The sequence below is a fragment of the Tripterygium wilfordii genome, chromosome 12 (assembly GCF_013401445.1).
Source record: "Tripterygium wilfordii isolate XIE 37 chromosome 12, ASM1340144v1, whole genome shotgun sequence".
Taxonomy (NCBI): Eukaryota; Viridiplantae; Streptophyta; class Magnoliopsida; order Celastrales; family Celastraceae; genus Tripterygium; species Tripterygium wilfordii.
In genome coordinates, this window is record NC_052243.1 from 4,737,885 (window position 1) to 4,758,545 (window position 20,661).

General features: G+C 37.0%; 2 protein-coding genes across 2 annotated transcripts; one reads left to right on the forward strand and one right to left on the reverse strand.

The window, feature by feature from the left end:
- Nucleotides 1-1,434: 1,434 nt before the first annotated feature.
- On the reverse strand, nt 1,435-10,331 carry LOC120011129 (aspartic proteinase 39-like). The gene is made up of 12 exons (XM_038862187.1): nt 9,993-10,331; nt 9,790-9,910; nt 8,802-9,229; nt 8,549-8,705; nt 6,905-6,987; nt 6,704-6,800; nt 6,444-6,516; nt 6,097-6,309; nt 4,560-4,684; nt 3,898-3,999; nt 3,705-3,802; nt 1,435-1,880 (listed from the first exon to the last, which is right to left on the reverse strand). Exons 1-12 carry the CDS (start codon nt 10,235-10,237, stop codon nt 1,709-1,711), a joined length of 1,914 nt encoding a protein of 637 aa, XP_038718115.1. The 5' UTR covers nt 10,238-10,331; the 3' UTR covers nt 1,435-1,708.
- A 6,938-nt stretch (nt 10,332-17,269) lies between these two features.
- LOC120011383 lies at nt 17,270-19,939 on the forward strand. The gene is made up of 3 exons (XM_038862490.1): nt 17,270-17,858; nt 18,497-18,844; nt 18,943-19,939. Exons 1-3 carry the CDS (start codon nt 17,400-17,402, stop codon nt 19,567-19,569), a joined length of 1,434 nt encoding a protein of 477 aa, XP_038718418.1. The 5' UTR covers nt 17,270-17,399; the 3' UTR covers nt 19,570-19,939.
- The last annotated feature ends 722 nt before the right edge of the window (nt 19,940-20,661 follow it).

A 20,661-nucleotide genomic window follows, 5' to 3' on the forward strand; every position in this document is an offset into this window, starting at 1 on the left:
AAGGTCAAAATCCAATGGAATTGGCAATTGATGGCAGCGAATGATGGTTGGGGATTAGTTGTGGTGCTCCGACACTTTGTTTTGGTGGGTCGGCGACCTTGATCGATGGTCGGACGACGGTGGTCCACCATTCCCACGAATCTGGTAATTTGTTATCTATTTCGACTTGCACTTGTTCATATGTTATCGGTTTCTAATATATAATATATGTTTCTAGTAGATATCTTATTTTTATAGTGGAAAAGGAAAATTATGTGTATTAGATGTGAGAAGTTAGGAACCACGATAGAAAGACATGTAATACTATCATCTTATTTTTTGCGATTTTTTTTTGGATTTTATGATTGTATTCATGATAGATAATGATATTCTGGATTGTTGAATATATATGTTATCTGTAAATTTTTAGGCAAGTGAAACTGATTTGGTTTAATTGTGTTATGTTTTTTAGACAGATTTCATTTGAAAATTTATGACAGATGAAACAGATAATATTTTAGAGAAACAGATAATATTTTGAAAAAACAGATAAAATTTCAACAGATCCAAAATTGATAATATATAAACAGATTCATAATAACCATAATCAAAAGAAAAAAAAATACAAAAAATGAAGAAAAGATGATGCGCCTTATCATATGTAATTGCAGCATATGCAAAACATATATAATATTAGCAGCTCCAAAACAGATAAAATATCAGATCTAGTGATGACAATCGAATGACGACTTTTTCATTTCCGTTCTCTATTTCTCTCTCTAGATCAAGAGCTCTACTTTGCAGATCTGTTTTTGTCCCAAGTGAAGGAAGAAGAAGAAACCTCGATTTTAGTCACAAGAAAGAAGAAGAATAAACGCCGATCTGTGTCGAAAGCAAAGGAAAAAAGAGAGAAGAAGCAATGAATGAAGAAGAGATGAGGCACCGGGAAGAAGAAAGTGGAAGAAAGAAGAAGAGTATTTGTTGCAGAAAAGAAAAAAGCGGAAGGAAGAACAAGGATAAGAAAGGAGAATGTATGTATATGTAGGGGCATTTAAGTCACTTAATATCATTTGTACTCTTCTCTAAACTTTTTTCAGGTTTGTTCTTATTGGAGTACAAATGTTGTATTTTGCCCTGCTATCTAATTTCCCCTCTTTTATAACTTGCCATGTCAGTAAATATTTCTAATTTTTAACAAAATAAAATAGATGTCAGAAAATGATGTCCACATCATACTATTTTAAGGACAAAATGGTTTAAGGGCTAATGTCAAATGTGGACCATAATTGAAAGGGGAAGGACTGGTTTGACCCAAAAAAAAAAAGATAAGGGACTCAACTAACTTTCTTTTTAAAATTCAATAGCTTCTCTGGTACTTATCCCAAAAAACATTGTACATGTTAAAACAAGATGTAATATGTAATATGATACAACAAGATTTAATGGGATGTGGTCTTCCAGCAGTTGAACATCATTTGAAGATCAAAATGTAAAGTGCAATAATATTTTGTTTCTGGCCTCATCTAGGTACATACAACCACAATATCCAAAACCTATAGAATTGTTGTCATTTTTGTATAATTTTTTCTCTTTCGTATTACAGCAGTTGAGGTATAATAAATTTCGTCCCTTCGGGTGAAGCTATGTGATGCGAAACCTAGTCATGGAAACAGAAAACTACAGAGGAGAACTATGCATCAGAATCAGCATGCCTACCAAAAAGTCAAAATCAAAGTGGCTGAAGCTCTTGCTCAGGAATAATAGCACCAACAGGCTGATATGTACCAAATGCACGTTGCCTGTGCCTCCAAACCAACCACACCCCCATAATTGACATACCAACAACCAGAGTTACCAGAACTCCAACAGCCACCGCCAAGAAGTGCTGCTTCCACCATGTCCTGCAATGGTCCAGAGGAGCCAAAAACGTCAATGCAGCAAAAGCTATCCATAGCTAAACTGTTTTGAGAATACACGTAACTACGAATAGCCCACTTTTAAACAGAGAACTACCCCCAACAAAAAAGCCGGGGAAATTATGAAAAAATCAATGATCATGCATTCATCTCCACATAGTCCTATCTGATTAAAGTTCCTCCACATAGTCCTATCTGATTAAAGTTCCTGATATTGTGTGCCTTTATAGTGATTTCTAGCAGATGGTAGTCTGGTACCAAAAGACTGGAATAGCATATGACAAGTCATTTTAGAAATAAAAACGGGTAGAGAAACAGCATAAAAAGACGATGTTACATAACATCTAACTAGTAGAATTTCCCAAATAATGTGGTTATCATACCGATTCCATGAAGGCTCCTTGCTAACACAATGAAAGGCTCCTTCAAGAAAACTAATACTGAGCATAGAAAAACTATGTGATCTACAGAGTACTAATAGAGTTACCCCCATAACCCTACAGAAACGGCTCCGGCGAAAGAAATTATGTTGCCGCCACTGCCACTACGTGCTGCGTGACTATTACCCTTGGCATGAGTCCACAGGCATCCCGAAGAAGTTAAGGATACCAATTGATGGAGGAAAAATTATCGACAACAATAAGGAATAGCAAAAAAGGGATTTGAACGCATAGATTAGAAGAAAGGAGATAGAATCGACTCAATGGAGTCTCTAGTGATTAAACCCACAAAAAATTCTGTATTATGATTGAATAAAAGTTTAAAAGTTGTCTCTCTCATTGGAGATTACAATCCTTAAATAGAGAAATCATAAACCAAACCTTTAAAAAACTCCTAATTAGAAACAAATACTAAAAGGAAATAAAACTCCTTCTAATTGACCCCTAAAAGATATTACTACTTCTTTAACAAGTAATCGACTTCCTAAGATACCATAGTAAAATACTAATAAATAATTAATTTTCTTTTTCTAATTAACTTCAAAATTACGATAATGTCCTCGCTTCTTAAAACTATAAAACCCTAATAAAAGTGACCTAACAAGTAAAACATAAAATCAAACCTAAACCTAATTGAAAAGGACCTAAACTTGCAAATAAACTGTAATTCAAAATTCCATGATCTTTGAATCCCTTGTGTCTTATAATCTGCATCACCAATATAAAATAAAAATGAAAACCTGCCATTCCTAATGGCATACTCGATTCTAATCTCCTACTCTGACCTTTTTGACAATTACTCCTTCCTCAGAGTAATCCTATAAGGCTATAAACATTACACAGTACATGAAGTCATGAACATTACAATTGCCCTATTTTGTCAGGCGGTAAAAATAATTCTTAAATAGTTACTGGGGCAATCTATCTTAAGGCCGCAGGCTATTCATAGAGAAGAAATAATAGAAAAGAGAAATGAAGGGAAATACATGTTATTTTATCAGTAACTGACCCACCAGGTCAACATTTATGAGAATTGATTTAGCCAAAGACCAGTTCATAGTGTATGTCAGGACATTGAAAAAATGAACAGTTATTAAATTTAAATACGTCCCAGATGTTGGATCTTAGAAGAACTGTGATCAATGAAGTTTCTCTACCACAAAGAGTATTTTAAGCATGAAAATTATTTCTTTCTTTCTTTTTTTCTTCCCTTTCTGGGCATGATTTTTTCCAAGATGTACACAAGTGAACTTGGGGGCTTTTACTGTGTTCATGAGCTTAGAAAATAAAATTAAATCATGTATAAGAGTCAAAAAGGGCCATGCAAAAAAAAAGCACTAGAAACTTGAAAAATAGGAAGAAAACATACTGCTCCCTTCGAGGCTCTACATTCCATTCAAGCAACTGATAACTCCCAAATCTTTCAGGAAACTGTAGACGATGTTCCTTTAATCGCAGAATTATGCTCTGACACATTGAAATGACAAAGCATCAGCTGGCACATATTCAACAAAATTTACAGAGCAAACCAGTTGCATACTTGATCAAAATAGAATGATTACCATTGCCGTACTATTTGAGATGTATCTAGTTGATTCGGGTGGAAAGATGGCCCATCTAACAAGATAAGCATTTTCTTTGCGATAAAAATTTAACAGATGAACCTGAAAATCAGACCTTGGGATAAGTCTTCAGCCAAAATCAGTCAATATAGAATGCTTGCTGGGACAAAGCAATATTCTTCTCATCTCATTTCAGATGGAACTGGACGTACAAAATGTCGCTAATGATTCAACTGAATTTAGGTTAACACTGCCCTTACTAATCATTATATTTTTCATCCCGCCCGCTAATCATTAACTTTGAATCTTACAAGGATCAAACCCAACACAAAATTTCCTTTTTCTTTTTTTCTTTTAATTTAAACTTCCCCTGGTTAGCTTTTCTTTTCTGTGTATGAGTAATTAACCAGCAATAGTTTCTAGGCCAGAAATGTTGAATTCCATGCTTGAAGCTTTTGAGAGCTGTAATTGCCAGTTACCCAGGTTAGTCAGTGGGTTTGCGGTCTCTAAAGCAAAATATTTCATAATTCAGTGATGAAGATCCAATTAAAGATGAGTTCAACAGCCAGCTGAAAACAGCCCCCTATAAATAATATACAATTTCTTGATTTGCAGAGTCCATGAGACTTAAAACCTGAAAAGGTGAAGAAATACTATAATACCTGTAAATCATCAATTTCCATTTCATGGGCAATGAACTCTGCAAGTTCAGTGAAATTGGGCTTCTGTGAAATGTTATTCACAGTTATTGACATATCAAAGGTTATCATTCCAATCTGAAATTCACCTGTATATAGGATGCACAAAGGTAGCATCATCATCAAAATTCCATAATATAAGCTACAAGATGAAGTATGCATATAGCTCATGAATATATGACGATTATGATATAATTTTCGTTGCATGTAATTACTAGTATATTTAAAATGCTATAGAAAGTAAAGAAAAACATGACTAGAGAACTACATTGCCTTCCTGGACCACGTATGATGACCAAATAAAATGACAGAATGTCCACGCAGATCTTGCAATTATAATCATGCCATATGCAAAATCAAATGAAGGTCAAATCCACACAAATGCAGGTATGAAAAATCATTATGTCTTTCTTTCTAAATGATGCAGGGCCAAGTGATTTTGTCTACCAAAATCACATTATATCTCCAGAAATGTAGAAAAGGCATTGTATCTTTTTTCTTTTCTGGTTTTAGGTTTGACAAAACGTCCTGAAATAGCCCGACTTCAAGAACTTCAGTATCTATAGGCAACTTTTAAGCCAACTATGACTAAACTTGTTGATTGGAAAAATGTTGGCAAGTGTTAAAATATGATATCAGATTGCAGGCAAGAATCTTCGGACATTTAACATGCCACGGTCACTGACTGCCAAACCTACCACCAGGTTCCAAAAACTACTCCCCTGTCACTCATTATGACACACAACTTATGCTGCCTACGACAACAAACAAAAATTACAACCAGTAACCTGTTTTTAACAACAAATCAATAATATTTGACAACCATCCATACTGAACAAAACACAGCAATCCTCACACTAACAATCAGCAACCCATCAATGGAGTACATTATCCCTCGAGGACCTAACCTCCACCCCAGCCCCTACGGCTATCAGGAACAACAAAGTACATCGTCCAATGCCAAAGAACCTCATAAGTTGCAGAGAATCAGAATTAGCCAATGCAGTTATAAATATAGAAGATTTGTCGCTATTGAAAGGGAGTCCTTTGATCTTGTTAGATACTACTGTTGAGTGGGAGTTGTCCACAATCTTTGATGTTTATCCAATGGAAGGTAAACACGATAGAGGAATTTGGACAAGGCAACCAAAAACCATATGAATATGGAAGTACAAACTAAAGATATATGGTCCTTTCATCTGAAAACCAACACAAGAGGCAAAATAAGAACCTTCACTAGAAAAATTAGAGACAAGCAAGAATAATGCCTAATCTTGCTTAAAGATAATATGAACAATCTGTTAACAATATCATTGGTAGTTTTTGACTTAGATGATAATTATAATATATTTCTAACCGTTGCATGCTGCAAGAAAAACAAGCAAACCATTGAAAACCAATTGCTAAAATAGGCACATCACATCCTCAAGACTTTTTGGACATGTATTTTTAATCTGATGAGAGGAATAAAGGCCAGATACATTTTGCAAGAGAACACTACCTGGAAGGATATCTGGCGGCAATCCAGTAGCACTAGGCACTGGGCTAGGAGGCATTCTTGTACTTTCATTACTGCTGGGGAAAACTGAAGGTGATGGGGTGGGACCACCAGGAATTTGCAGTCTCCTCCATAATTCTGAACAATTAGTTTTCCAAAATCCAATTTTATCATTCTCCCGATCATAGGTAACAAGGGTATTACGTACAACAATTCCTGCCACAGACAAATTAAAATTAAGAGATCTCAGTTCCTTAATAAATGAATCATTAAAGTGACTTGAGCGCATGGGCGCACACACGCACACACATAGGGGGAGGGGGAGAGAGATCTGCAAATATATTGTATACCTCCTAAGAGAGTAGTTGGATCCTTCCCATTCTGGAAAACCCCCAAGCAATATGCACCACTAACCTTTGTGTGCTTCAGATCATGGCGTTAAAAATAGAGGAAGAAAAAAGAACATTAGAAAGTTAAACAAAGAAAAGATAATATCATGGAGTATTTAGAAAATATTAGAAACAAAGCAAGACAAAAGACCAGCAAATTTTTTTAGCTTTCCTATGTCCTCAAATAGGGGAAGTTCAAGAATGTTAGCTAATCAAATTACCCGAAATAGGTAGTTCTCTGGAGACAATGTTAACTTCTGTCCGTTGTTAAATACCATGTTAACCTCCGGGAAAACTTTTGACAGTTGAGAGACATCCCTACATCAAGTTTCACATAAAGAACTCAGAAACAGATTAAAGGCGTCTAACTATCAATACGGTGATAAAAGCTGACAATTCTATGAGCTTATAATTATTAATACCTTCCAGCACCAGAAAAACATATGTCATGGTAATTCGGATCGGGGCCACGTATTTGCTTGAGGGAATGGATCTCCTTCATGATCTGCAATTGATTCAAAATTAACCATGAACCATTATTATTCCCATGGCGTGCTGTTTTATGCCAAGTACACTATTACGTAATTGTCCAAATAGAAAAATATAAAAGATGGTATCCATATTGATATAATTGATGCATCACTTTGGTATGAAAAACATATGTTAACCATCATCATCGGAACAGGTTACAGCACCCAGTAGGCAAGCATATCATATGAAACTTTCAAAGATCTTAAAAAGACGTTCAGATAAAAAAATATTTTGTCCTTCAAGCTCAAAGACTTTAATATACTCTTTCTTTGTAAAGGAGGGTGGTTGGAATCCTATAAACTCACTTTTTTAAAAAAATTCTAAATCTTTTTCTTATTCCAAATTCCATAGCCTTGGTGGTCATTATTAATATTATCATGAGCCAGAGAAACACATTGCATCAAAGAAAATAGAGGTCCTAGAGGATTACAAGACCTACAAACACATTGATTCTTTAAAAGCATTTTTGGATTGAGGGATTTGGGGGGAAGGAAGAGAATAGAAATGAGGTTTCCTTCCAATTCCCTTGTCTGAATAATTTTTTTAAAAATAAAGGAATGGATTTGAGGAGAATTAGGCGGAAAATTTCCTCAAATTTTTGTCAAAATACTTCCTCCCCAAAATGGGTCATTTGGAGGGGAGGGGAGGGGAAGAGAGAGTTAAGTTATGTGAAAAACTTATTTTACCCTTGTACAGAATATTTTAACATAAAAATAAGGATAAATTAGTAAATTAAACCAATTTCCTTTTCTTTCTTTTCTTTTATGATAGATATCCAAACAAGAGAAATAACAAATTTTTTTTATCTATCCAAACATGAAAGAGGAAAAGGTATTTCTACCTTCCATTCACTTCTTTTCCCTTCTTTCCATTCCCTTCTCTTCCATTCCCCCAAATCCCTCAATCCAAACATACTCTAAAAATAAAAAAGGAAAACTCGCACACATACACTCACACACACACAAAATAATTATTCTTTGGCTGAATGAAAGAAGTCATATCAGTGTTGACGATCTTTTCTCTCTCTCTTTCATTATCTTATATTCCAAATCATGGTATAACTATTCAAGCCACTTATCATCTTCCCTGTTCAGCTACTCTTCATGTTCTTTAACTCTTTTTAATTGATAAACCTATAATGCAGTCTACATCGCAAGTCCATCAAAGGTGATTGTTAAATTTTCATTTCACCCGAAAGGCCAACCTCTTGGGTAGAGGATAATTTAATCATTTAACCCTTGGGAATCCCGTGAAACAAGGACTGCTAAAGCTGTCGCATGTTACTTATATATTGTTCATCAAGGCTAACTAAACACTACTAGCGAACACAAGCATATACTTCTGAACCTCAAATATGGCTAAATAAAATAAAGCTCTTTACTTAGATGCACGGATCTGGTGATAGAAAGAAGAATATTTAAAAGAGTAATTTGCTCAAAGAGAAACACAGCTTGACTGTCACATTAAATACTAAAAAATCAACTTTGAAACCAACTAAAGCAAGACAAGATGGAAAATGGAGCCATGGAACTCACAGCACTCTTGAATGCAATAAAAGCATCTTCGGGGAAGTAGGCATATGTAGTCCCGCTGTCCAAGACTGTTCCATGCTTACCATCAAAGATCTTTGGGCTTAATTTCAATGGCTTCCCAGCAACATGTAGTTCTTTAAGCTCAATATTGTAGTATGGACTGTTGTCACCCAAAAACTATAGTAAATGTGTGAGATGCACAACGCATACTTCGCAAAAATAAATCAATCATCATGATGTTGTCGTCATATTCTACCTGCGGAAGGGGTCTGAACGGGTAAATGCCATATCATGGGGAGGAGATATCCCACCAAGAACCATTGCTCCCCCGCCCACATCCATTCCACCATAACATAGTGAAAATGAGTCACTAATAACACTCTTGTCAACTAGCTGATCCACAACACTAAGCTGACCACGACCCAAACCCATTATACCATCAGCACGTTGGCTGTAAAGATCCCCGGTTTCCATATTTTCACACCCAAAAACAGCACGTTGAGGCGTGAGTTCACTTTCATTGCCAAAAGAAATGACATCCTCAGCAAGAACACCACTGCTAGAGCTCATCTCAGCATATCGTCTCTCATATGTGCATTGTTTTCCCTCATCGTCACAGTTACAACTAGGATTGCACTTTACAGCTTGGTAGGTAGTAGACAGCTCGGGTTGGAACATTGGATCCTAAACAATAACAAAATTAGTTCTCGGAAAAGATGAACGGGCAAATACCACAATTAAATCATATCGGCGAACCAAGAAAATTACATTTCCATTTTAAAAACGAAAATTAATTGGCACTCCCCAATGAAAAAGACCATGGATCTCTTTCATTCATTCTATAAAACAGGCTTGTATTTTATCGAGCTACAATAGTTCTCTGGATCCAATAACATAGCAAGTCACCGCTTTATAATCAGTTTACTCGAGGAATCGAATCCACAAACTTACACTTCAAAATAAAGACAGAAAAAATCCATTATATTTTTAAGACAAACCTTTCCTCAGATAACGGTATAACACTAAAATTTTCTTAGACCTGGGTCAAATAAATTTTAAATTAAATTTCATGTAACCAAAGGAAAATTTGGTTTGCAAACATTAACATCACTCGTCCATCTATTATTGGAGCTAAGAAACTGTGGTTACAAAACAATACTTGATTGGAAACAAAACACAGAATCGAAGAAAACCAAGACTTGATTCAGCATTGGTAATTGGAAGTTGAATCAAGAAGCCAAAACCTGATGCTTCCCGCACCGTTCGCATCCTGAGCACGGAACGTAAGTCACAGTACTCCCGGTGTCCACTATAAGCGCAAATTCCTGAGGCGGATTACCAATCCACAGCCGTGTCGTGTAATAACTGATTATAACAAAATAAATCTAAATTCAATATGTCCGCAGTAAAACAAAAACGAAACGCATAAGGAAAATCGAAAACGTACCCGTTGGAGAGAAGATCGTCGTAGAGACGCATCCGAGCGTTAGGGGTGTGCGAGCTCTGTAGATGACGTCGGAAATGAATTCCATCGGAGGCGCGTCGTAGATTGAAAACATTAGGGGAGGTGAGATGTAGGGGAATTATCATCGACTGCCGATGATTAACCGACTCAGCGCCGGCAAGATTGTATCCGATTGAAAAATGAATAACGAGAAGCGCTAAGCCCAGGTGAGTCCAGGACCGAGCCATAGGTGCGTCTCCCTTCCTCTCTCCCTGTTATCGGAGAAGATGGTGTGAGTCCAGGTCAACGAGAAGCTGCGAGAGTGCAAGAGGACCTAACTCTTCGTAGAAAGCAGTTAAATCAAAAAATTAAATATTTCGCATTTATGATCTAGGGAGCTAAATCTTGACCAATCAGAGACAACCACGTCATCTCCCTCTTCTCTAACAGCTATAGCCTCTTTTATATAAAACTTTTTTTAAAAAATAAAACAAAAAACAAAAGAGCCGTTAAGCGGGTAACTGTTACCGTCCAGTTTGGATATGAGCCTGATAGGTGATGTGTCAAATTTCTTTGTTAATATGTCTATTATAAATTATAAATCAATATAAAGATTTAAATTTCCAATTTTATACTGACTATTTTAGATCAACATATTTTAATACTAATTTGAACAAAATCTCTTTTATTGGATTGCTCATCCAAACCGTGATTTCTTCACCACATAAGAAATTTGGTATATGTTATGATGAAAAATAGTTATCCATCTTAGTGGCGTACCTGAGTCTACAGAGACCCCAGGCAAACTCTACAAAAAGGACCCCTATTTTATTTTTAATTTATTTTAAAATTTATTTATTGAATTTTTAGTTGAAATACGTTGGGAATTATTCATTTTTAAGTTGATTTTTTGTAATATTTTTTCCAAAAATTTGGGAGCTTGGGGATTTGGGGGCCTGGGGTGGTCGCCCCAACCTAGGGCCACCACTGATCCATCTTATTCATCTTTGATCACGAGTCAACGTAGATATAGTCTAATCGTTATTTATATATCATTTAACTTCTACTAACTTCTAGCACCTCCAAACATGGCCTATAAAGCCTGAAACCCTAAACCATGCAGTTACAAACCAACCGTTGATCAATATCGACGACATTATACCCTATGTCGACGACGTCGAGTATCATGCCTACAATATCATACCTTCATACCCTTAGGTATAGCTAATGTATTTTATTGTATTTTAGATTAGTTTTACACTTACAAATGTTTCCCCTTGGTTTTGTAGGAATTGGACCTAATTCTGGCAACTTGGAGCACCTTTTTGGGCATTTTTGTAGTGAGGTGTCCGGACACCATGCTTAGGTGTTCGGACACATCCTTTGAAAAATGAAACAGAGCCTATGACGAAAACTTGATGAAGCCCAGGTGTTCGAACACCTTCAGAAGTCATCCGGACACCTTGTCGCGAACCAACAGCTGCAACACATATTTTTGAAGAGTTTTTTGGGTATTTCTTAATTGTAACCAATAGGGATTGATCTTGTAAGGGTAATTAGGTATTTTCATTACCAAATAGGGTGTTTTAACCCTAAGAACACCATTCTTGAAGGAATATCTCCTTTTGGGGGAGTAGCCTCCATCTCATTCTCTCTCTTAGGTTATCATATTCTCTCAAGTTTTTGTTAAGTTTTCTCTTGATTTTACTGTTAACACTAGTTTTGATCAATAAATTGGTTGTTTATCTTCAATATCATGAGTGACTAGGTTTGATTTCTAGTTTCTAGTCCGGAGTGGTGGATGCAAGTTTCGATTGCTTGAGGTATGTTTAAAGAGTCGTAGCTTCGATCTCTATCTTTCGATTTTGTGATAGCTATATATTTGAGTGCAAGAGAATAGCATGTTATATTGTGTTTCTTAGACTCGGAGTGTGAATCGGGTTCGACAACAAAGCTAAGCCCCAAGAGGGAACATTAATACATAAGAATTGGTGTGTTGTGTTCTTTGTATTCGTTGTGTAGTAGAGGAACTTGACTTAACATGCTTGATTAGGAATTGTTAATACCCAATGCATGATTTTCCCAATTGATTGAGTTAAATTGCATAACCATTAATTGTGTGTATTGATGATGTGATTTTGTGGAATTTACGGAATATGCATGAGAGAGTTATGGTTAATTGGTCTTTGAGTGTGAAACTAGGGTGCTAGCAAAGCCGAGCCTTAAGGGGGAACATTAATCCATAAGACTAGGTACCTACCCCTTTGCGTTCAACGTAGACCAAGAGACTCGATGACCTCCATGTAGGAATCGAAGTCTTCATGCCCAATTTCCTTTGCATATGCATAGTTAATGGTATCGCACAATGCATTGTGTATGGTTGTGCGTGTTTGTAATTGTACCTTGAGCATGAGAAATGAGTATCCACCGGGAAGGATTAGAGGCTAGATGTTTTTAATTAATTGTTGTCTTCACTCTTGTTTTAGTTTGGTTACAAAATGCGCATGTTTGCCGAGCCTTTAACCCTTTTCTTTTTCCGTACTTTATTTGTGTCAGTCAAGACTCGAGCAGAGTTTCATGCCTGAATCATTTGACAAGAATTGGTAACCATGGCAGTTCATGATCTCTGATCTCTCCGTGGCTTCTGCTTTGTTGGGGTTCACTTGATAAGGCTACAATCCAAAGTTCTTGGTTTGCATGACCTAGTGCTTGAGATGAAATTGCTGAGACTGCAAGCACAGAGGCATGACAATCAATTAATCACTTTTAAAGTCAGAGGTGAACACCTCGACTTGGTTTGTGTCTTGAATCCCTAGACAAAAAGAGCGAGCTTGGTCGCAAAAGATGGTAGCATGCATGTATGAATACGAGCTAGGGAGGAGGTAACTGGAAACATTTTACAATACTCTTAATTAGATTGTCTGCAGGAATATGTATAATCCCAATAGTTATTATGGGGTAGGTTAGGATTTGTTTAAACCAGTGGCGGACCCAAGAATTTGAATCAGTGAGGACACAAAAGTATTGCGGGGTCCGGGGGCAGCGCCCCCAGAATTTTTTTGTTGGGTTCTATATATAATCAATTTATGATTATTGATTGCAAATACAAAAACACATTAATAATAGTTCGAAGAAATAAGAAGATACATTGTAATTATCACAATAGTATTCAACATGTCTCCATCTTTTATTTGTAAAACCAATGATAATTCATATGTAATCCCCAACATAATCATCATTAGTTACAAATTGAAAACAAAATCAAATGATTGCAAGTATCTCAAAAGGCCATGTGCTTGAGTTTTTTTTGTTGAATTTGTAGCGTCACATGAAACAATTTCTAAGATTTATGAGGTTGGGTTGGGTATAAACTAGTTAGTGGATTAGGTAAAAATTAATGGATTGGAGGCATCAATTTTTTTGATTGGGGACCTTAAACTTTATTTGACATGTAATTAACTAATTATAGCATATTTAGTATTAAAATTTTTTTTTTCACTGGGGGCACATGCCCCCAGTCCCTTCAACGTAGGTCCGCCTTTGGTTTAATCCCTAGCATGCCTGATGCCTATTTCCATGCATTTTTCCATTCAAAAAAATCTCAAGGTTTTTGAATGAGATTCAAAGCTAGACTATTTCGAATGTTAGCAGGCATCATAATGTCTGAGTAGATATTTTCGTCAAATGGGCCGCAGCCAGGAGACTTTCTGGATCTTCAATATTGATTAGACGGTGATCATGATCCTTCAGATCATTGTCTTAGTTTGGATTGGCGTGGCTTGTAGTATGTTCTTTCTTGTGCCAGAGGGGGGGAAAAAAGTGTACATGTATCAGCCCAATGGATATAAGATGGACAGGAATTAATAAACAAACATAATTGAAATGAGACTAAAATAATATGGGCCAAAAGTATATGGGCATGAGACATTAGGAAAAAGACTAATAAGCCAATAAGTCAATAACAAATAAAGAAGCCCAATAAGAAAGACTATGCTTGAGATAAACTTAGGCCCAATATACCACTTCAGAGTGCAACTTTAAGACGAAGGTACAGACCTAGGGCAATAAATGATAAACATCTGCGGACTCAAAAGCTTTAGAGCATGTCCAATGGACACTTGATAACACATTTTCAAGTGTTGAAAAGTGAACTTTATGGAAAATTTAGAGTGTTGGAGTTCTACAATGGAAGAAAATGAACACTTGAAAACACACTTTCTTGATAATGACACTTGAAATATAGGTTGTTGTTAAAAATGACACTTGAAATATGAAGTATGTATATAGTTGATGAATAGTGAAGAGAGAGATGATGAAAAGGAAGAAAGAGATGATAAAAAGGAAGAGAGAGGTGATGAAAAGGAAGAGAGTTGATGAAAAGTAAGAAAGAGATGATAAAAAGTAAGAGAGAGAAAATAAAGAAGATGAGTATGAAGTGTTGAAAAGTATGAAGTGTTGATGAATAGTGTATATTGTGGGACCCACTCACCCAATTAAGTTATGCCACGTAGGAGAGAGTAGAAGAGAGAGAATGATTTTGAAGTGCTTGATATAGTTTTTACAGGGTTAATAACAACTTGGATATATCTTATTGGTCCATAGATTAGAGCACTGGTTTCAAAAACTTTTAATAGATTCTCTATTTTAGCTATTTAAACATTAATTTTTGATAATTTATAAACTGCATCAATATCTCTATCATAAATCTATATAACATTAAAATATCATTTGTTTACAATAAAAATTCTCACGAATCGTGAGGAGAGAGAAGAGAGATAAGGGAGGAAATATGTGAGAGTATCTAAGTGGGTCTCCATTCTTATATTTCTACCTTATGGTCAATGGTTCAATCCTTATGGGTAGCATTTGTGTGTGCATTTGTGTGAATTATGTGAGTGTGTGTGAGTTGAAGGAGTACATACGCGGTGCATGTGTGTTTCTATTGTCGGAAAAAAAAAAATCTAAGTGGGTCTCCAAAAGTAGATAACCACTCCTACAAGTATCTATTTTAGCTACTTTTTACATATACAGATATTGTAGTATTTTTTGCAACAATCTATCATTTTCGTTGTCTAGATTAGCTATTTGCATTAGTTTACATATACTGATGCAAGTACTCCTAAGCCCGGATAAACTCCATATGAGAAGACAGTTGGGCCAGCCCAATATGATTGGATTTGGGCCTTGGACCTGTCCCATAGCCAACAACAAATAAATAAAGGATCGTGGACGATTCCATAAATGAAAGAACCGGAACATCCAGCTCGGATGAAGTGCTGATCAAGTATTGTAAGCTCTCAAGAACTTCTTTAACCTTTAAGTTTGTCTGTGTTCTTTAGATATTGTCTGTGTCCAAACAGACAAGGTCACAACAAAGCATTGGACTAACATTTTAAGCGTAATGACAACATTGTCAAAAGAAAACACAAAGCAATGGCATGATCTTTTGTTAATGTCATGTTTTGCCTAATTGGTTGTGGCATGAATCATGCATGGGTCTCTGTCCCTCAATGATTTTCATGGACTATGGAAGTTCCCGTGATTGGCGATGAGATTGAGCACTAGTGTGCATGCAAAAAGAAAAAAAAAATGGTTTGATAAAGGCAAAGGTTAGGTACTTGTGCTAGCTTTTTTATATTGCATGTGTCCTTGTCAATTTGTCAAAGAACAAATGTATGAAACACAAGTCATGAAATCTAATCGACTAGTCAAAAATATGCCCACAATATGACGACCCCCATTCCATGAAATGGGACTTGTGCTTGGTTGATGAAACCCTACCTTATACAAATTGTCAAAACAATGTGAGTACTTTTCACATGAAGACGACATTGATAATCTCCTCTCACGTCATTTGCTTATTATATACATATACATACATACATATATATATTCTACCGGGATGGATTCTACAATCAAGAATTTGTTGATGGAGCTACCAACAATCCTGCAAACTTCAAAAAAAAAAGAAAGAAAGAAAGAGTATCTTAAGGCCGGTGGATGTTTCGATCAAAAGGGCTTCGATGATCAAATTAGATGGTGTTTCAAAGTAATTTTTGTAAGATAATTGGTGTTAGAAAGGGTTACCAGCTTTTAGTATACTTCCTTGTATTTTTCTAGGGACCCCCTTTTCGGTTGAAGGAGAAAGCTTTTATAATCTCGGTTTCATAAGGAAGGTGAAATGGACCCTCCTCCTTTCGTCGATCTTGCCCCCTTGGAGTGGATAGTGTGTCTCTCAAGAGTAAATCTCAATTGGAGATATGAAGATAAAATTTGCGTTAGATTTTACGCGTTGAACTGAAAATAAGTCTTAGGGATATTCTTGAAATGACGATTATGTTAGTGATGAGATTGGTGTGGGTCTCAAGGTTATCAGAGAGACGTACATGTCCAAATAAGGATATCATGGATTTCCTTGGATAAGGCTATCGGTAGGGCATACACTTTTCTTGATGGTTTCTCGAATATTGGATGAGATTACATGTATCTTCTTGTAAAGAGGATTTAGTTGAGTGAACGACACTTGACGTGACTTGATGGAGAAGACGGTGGGCTATCAAAGATTCATTGTATTGGGCAGATGACTTATCCATTTATAACGATGATAGTGAAGATTTGGATGAGATTTTGAGTTGACATGTTTGTGCTAGGCGGCTCAACCAAATGAGTTGGGTTTCAAAGTGTGTTTGGTCAAGAAAGTCAACACCATTTTTTTTTTTTTGCCACTTCAGCCGTCGCTTTTGAAAAAATTAATACAAATTTGAAATGAAGTTATTACATTACAATGATTGTTGTATAAAATAAATTTTTTTAATATCATCATTTTGTCAATTGGACATCTTTGTTGGGCACCAAATAAAAATGTAAATAAAAGAGGAGATGAGCATTATCATGGCCTTTGCCTCGCCCCTTGCATGCTTGATGTTTGTTATTATTATATTGAAGTTTATCTTATAAATATTTATTGAGTGTTATTCTATATTTACATTATATAGGAAATATTATTATATTCTTTTGACTGTAAAAAGGTTGCTAACGACAATACGGCAATAATAATCGGACAAACAAACAATAAAAAACAGAACAAACAGAAAAGTACGTTAAAGCGACGTAGTATTGCTCGCTACTACCACTTTTCGCGGCAATAATTTTACCCAAATTAATAATATCTTCAAATTTTTAATTACTTTTCCTATCAAATCCACAAATTCTCGTCAGATTCTCTCTCCCTCTCTATCTATCTCTACTTTATCACTGACGCTTCTTGCTCTCACTCTCACTCTCACTCTCACTCTACCTGGTTGCTTTACTTTTTTCAGTTGTCACTGTTCAGTTAGCTCTCCGCTGATCCATTTTCTGGCTTCTCCATCGTTTTCATTTCTGGGTTTTGTTGATTCAGTTTGTTGTCAAATGGAGAGAAAACAGGGTTTTTTTTCGGCGCTAAAAGAGGAAGTGGTTAGAGGGCTGTCGCCGGGGAGGTCCCGATCGAGGTCAAGGGCCCAAAGTCCGGCGAGAAGTAGGTCACCAATGTCGGGTCTTCTAAGACGGAGGAGGGGTCATGGCCACCTCCACATGCCGCACCCGGACCAGTTAATTGCAAGATCCGGAGGTCTGAGGCCTGCAGAGGCATTATCCCCGCTGAAGGAGGGTCCGGATCCGGACGGTAATGATGGCGGAGATTCCAGGATGGAGGGTAGGTGGGGCCATTGGATGAAGGAAAAGCTTTCGAGGACGCCGTCAATTGCTAGCTCGGCCTTCAAGCGGTCCGATCTGAGGCTGCTGCTTGGGGTCCTCGGTGCGCCACTCGCGCCTGTACACGTTTGCACCGGCGACCCTCTGCCTCATCTCAGCATCAAAGATACTCCAATTGTTAAGTCGCTTTCTTCTTCCACATCTTATTGAATGAGTTTTACTGTCAATAGTGGGAGAGATTTGGGGGTAAACATCGTTTTCTTGGGGAATGGGGACCGTTGGTTTCTGCTTTTGGTTATGATATAAGAAAAAAATATGACTCTTACTTGTTGATTACTGACTAATGTTGCTTTGTCTTTTATCGTTACCTGTTGATGTTTCTTGTTCAACTAGCTGGTAGAGTAACTTCAAAGCTGGTTTATTTTATTATTAGAGGACGGTTTGTTTATCCTTTCTGTGGGGGTTTTTTGTTTCTTAAAATATTCCGAATGTGATGTCTGTGCAACTGATCAGTAGTGATTGTAGATGAGCGAAAAAATAATCATAGTTGTGTGTTTGGGATTTTTGCTCGTTGTAGATATGGTATCGGAATTGAGTCTGCAATGTGTTCCTGTTGGATATGCAGCATTGAAATAAAGGAAGAATTTGTTTACAATGTGGATTGATACTTCTTTAGCAATTAGCATTTAGCATTAGTCCTACTCGAGTTGGCATTTTAATTCATTTGCATTGATAAATAGTGAATGAATACTAAATATCCAATGATACTGCAATAAACCATCAGAAGAGTGATATTTGTGGGTATCCTGGTGCAGGAAACTTCATCGGCTCAGTATATATTGCAGCAGTACACAGCAGCATCAGGAGGGCAAAAGCTTCAAAACTCTATTCACAATGCATATGCCATGGGAAAAGTGAGGATGATAGCTTCTCAGTTTGAGACTGGCAACAAGGTGACTAGGAGCCGGAATTCCTCCAAGGCTGCAGAGTTGGGTGGCTTTGTTTTATGGCAGATGAATCCAGACAAATGGTATGTGGAGCTTGCACTCGGTGGCAGCAAAGTTCATGCTGGCTGCAATGGACAGCTTGTGTGGAGGCACACACCATGGCTTGGTGCACATACTGCAAAAGGTCCTGTTAGACCTCTACGACGTGCTCTTCAGGTGAAGAGACTGTCCTCAGTACTCTTAGTTGCTTGTCATGTTGAAAATATTTTGGTTCTTTGTAAAGACTTCATATTCAAACTTCATTCTTTTGGCAGGGTCTTGACCCAGGAACAACTGCAAGCATGTTTGCAAATGCAAGATGTATTGGGGAGAAGAAGATCAATGAAGATGATTGCTTTATCCTCAAGCTTTGTACTGATCCGGCCACACTGAGAGCTAGGAGTGAAGGGCCTGCTGAGATTATTAGGCATGTCTTGTTTGGCTACTTCAGCCAGAAAACAGGGCTCCTTGTTCACCTCGAAGACTCCCATTTGACTCGCATCCAAAACAACGGAGGTGATGCTGCTTATTGGGAGACAACAATCAACTCGTTTCTTGATGATTACAGGCCAGTGGATGGAATAATGGTTGCTCACTCAGGGCGCTCTGTTGCAACCCTTTTCCGCTTTGGAGATACTGCAATGAGCCACACCAGGACCAGGATGGAAGAAGCATGGGCAATCGAGGAAATGGCATTCAATGTTCCTGGCCTGTCAGTTGACTGTTTCATCCCTCCTGCAGAACTAAGATTCGCATCTGTGAGTGAAACCTGTGAGCTTTCACAGGTTCGTGGAGTAAGACCTGCTGTCCCTGCATCAGCTTATCGTGCTAAAGTTGTTGAGTTTGAGAAACGTCATGAAAATGGTGCTAACAATGCTGCTTGGAGGGGCCAGCTGAGCTAGGTTATCAAATTTCCACTTTTTTTGATGATGTCTCTTCTAATTTGTAAATAGAGCGAAGTCATTGGCATATTTCTGCAAGAGTTTTGGTTTAATTTATAGTCCTGTTGGGGAGGGCTTGGGCTAGTGATGACAGAGCTATCGAGTAGACTTGTTTTCCATATAGCTCCTATCTACATATGACAGGAAGTAGTGATGTTGGAGCATCCCTTTGCTTGTAGAATTCTTGTAAGCACTTCGACAAAGGTATTAGATCACGCTAGATCATTTTTCATATACAGATACCTTGTAATACCGTTATTTTTTGGTAGTTCCACGATGAAGAATGAATGTGTAATCTTTTAGCAAGAGCCATAGCTATTCTGAAAGTTGGGTATCTCCTTTGTTCTTGAATTATGTCACTTTTTATTGCCCTTTTCTCGATGGAGATGGACATGTTCGCTATAGCGTAATGCCATCTTTTGTAGAGCATCTCTAAGTGTGTTTTTTTTTTCACCTTTGAGTTGAGGAAGATTATCAACAATTGCTGTGCAGAAATTGGATTTCCAGCACATATATTTTTGATGTCTCTGCATTGGCTGTTTAGTTTTAGTTTCTAGTTCCCATAGAACTTGTGACTAAAAATTGATGTCAAATATAGTTTCTTGTGATTGGGTTGGTGCGAAGTATCGAAAAAACCCTTCTACTTTGCAAAACGATTCGACTGAACCCTCTTACTTTTTTTGGGATCATCCAAGCCCCTCTACTTGCAACAATTGGCCAAAGTGGCTCCTCATGCTAACCTTTGTCAATTAAGTAATGAGATGGATTTTTTTTGAATAATTTGCTATTTGCTTACTCGACGGCCACGTGTCCAAAATTTTTCATGCAATTGGGAATATGTGACTTAAATGGTCTTGGAATTTTTTATGTTTGGGGCAACGAAACCCCTCTACTTTAAGTAATGGGTTGTTTAAGCCCCTATACTCTTAATAAATGGGTCGAGTTAGCCTCTGTAATGACAGTTGAACACGAATTGATGGAAAACCAAATTGGATCAACAGAATAAACACATCCATAACCAAATTTCATCAATAGAGGGACTTGGATGGTAGT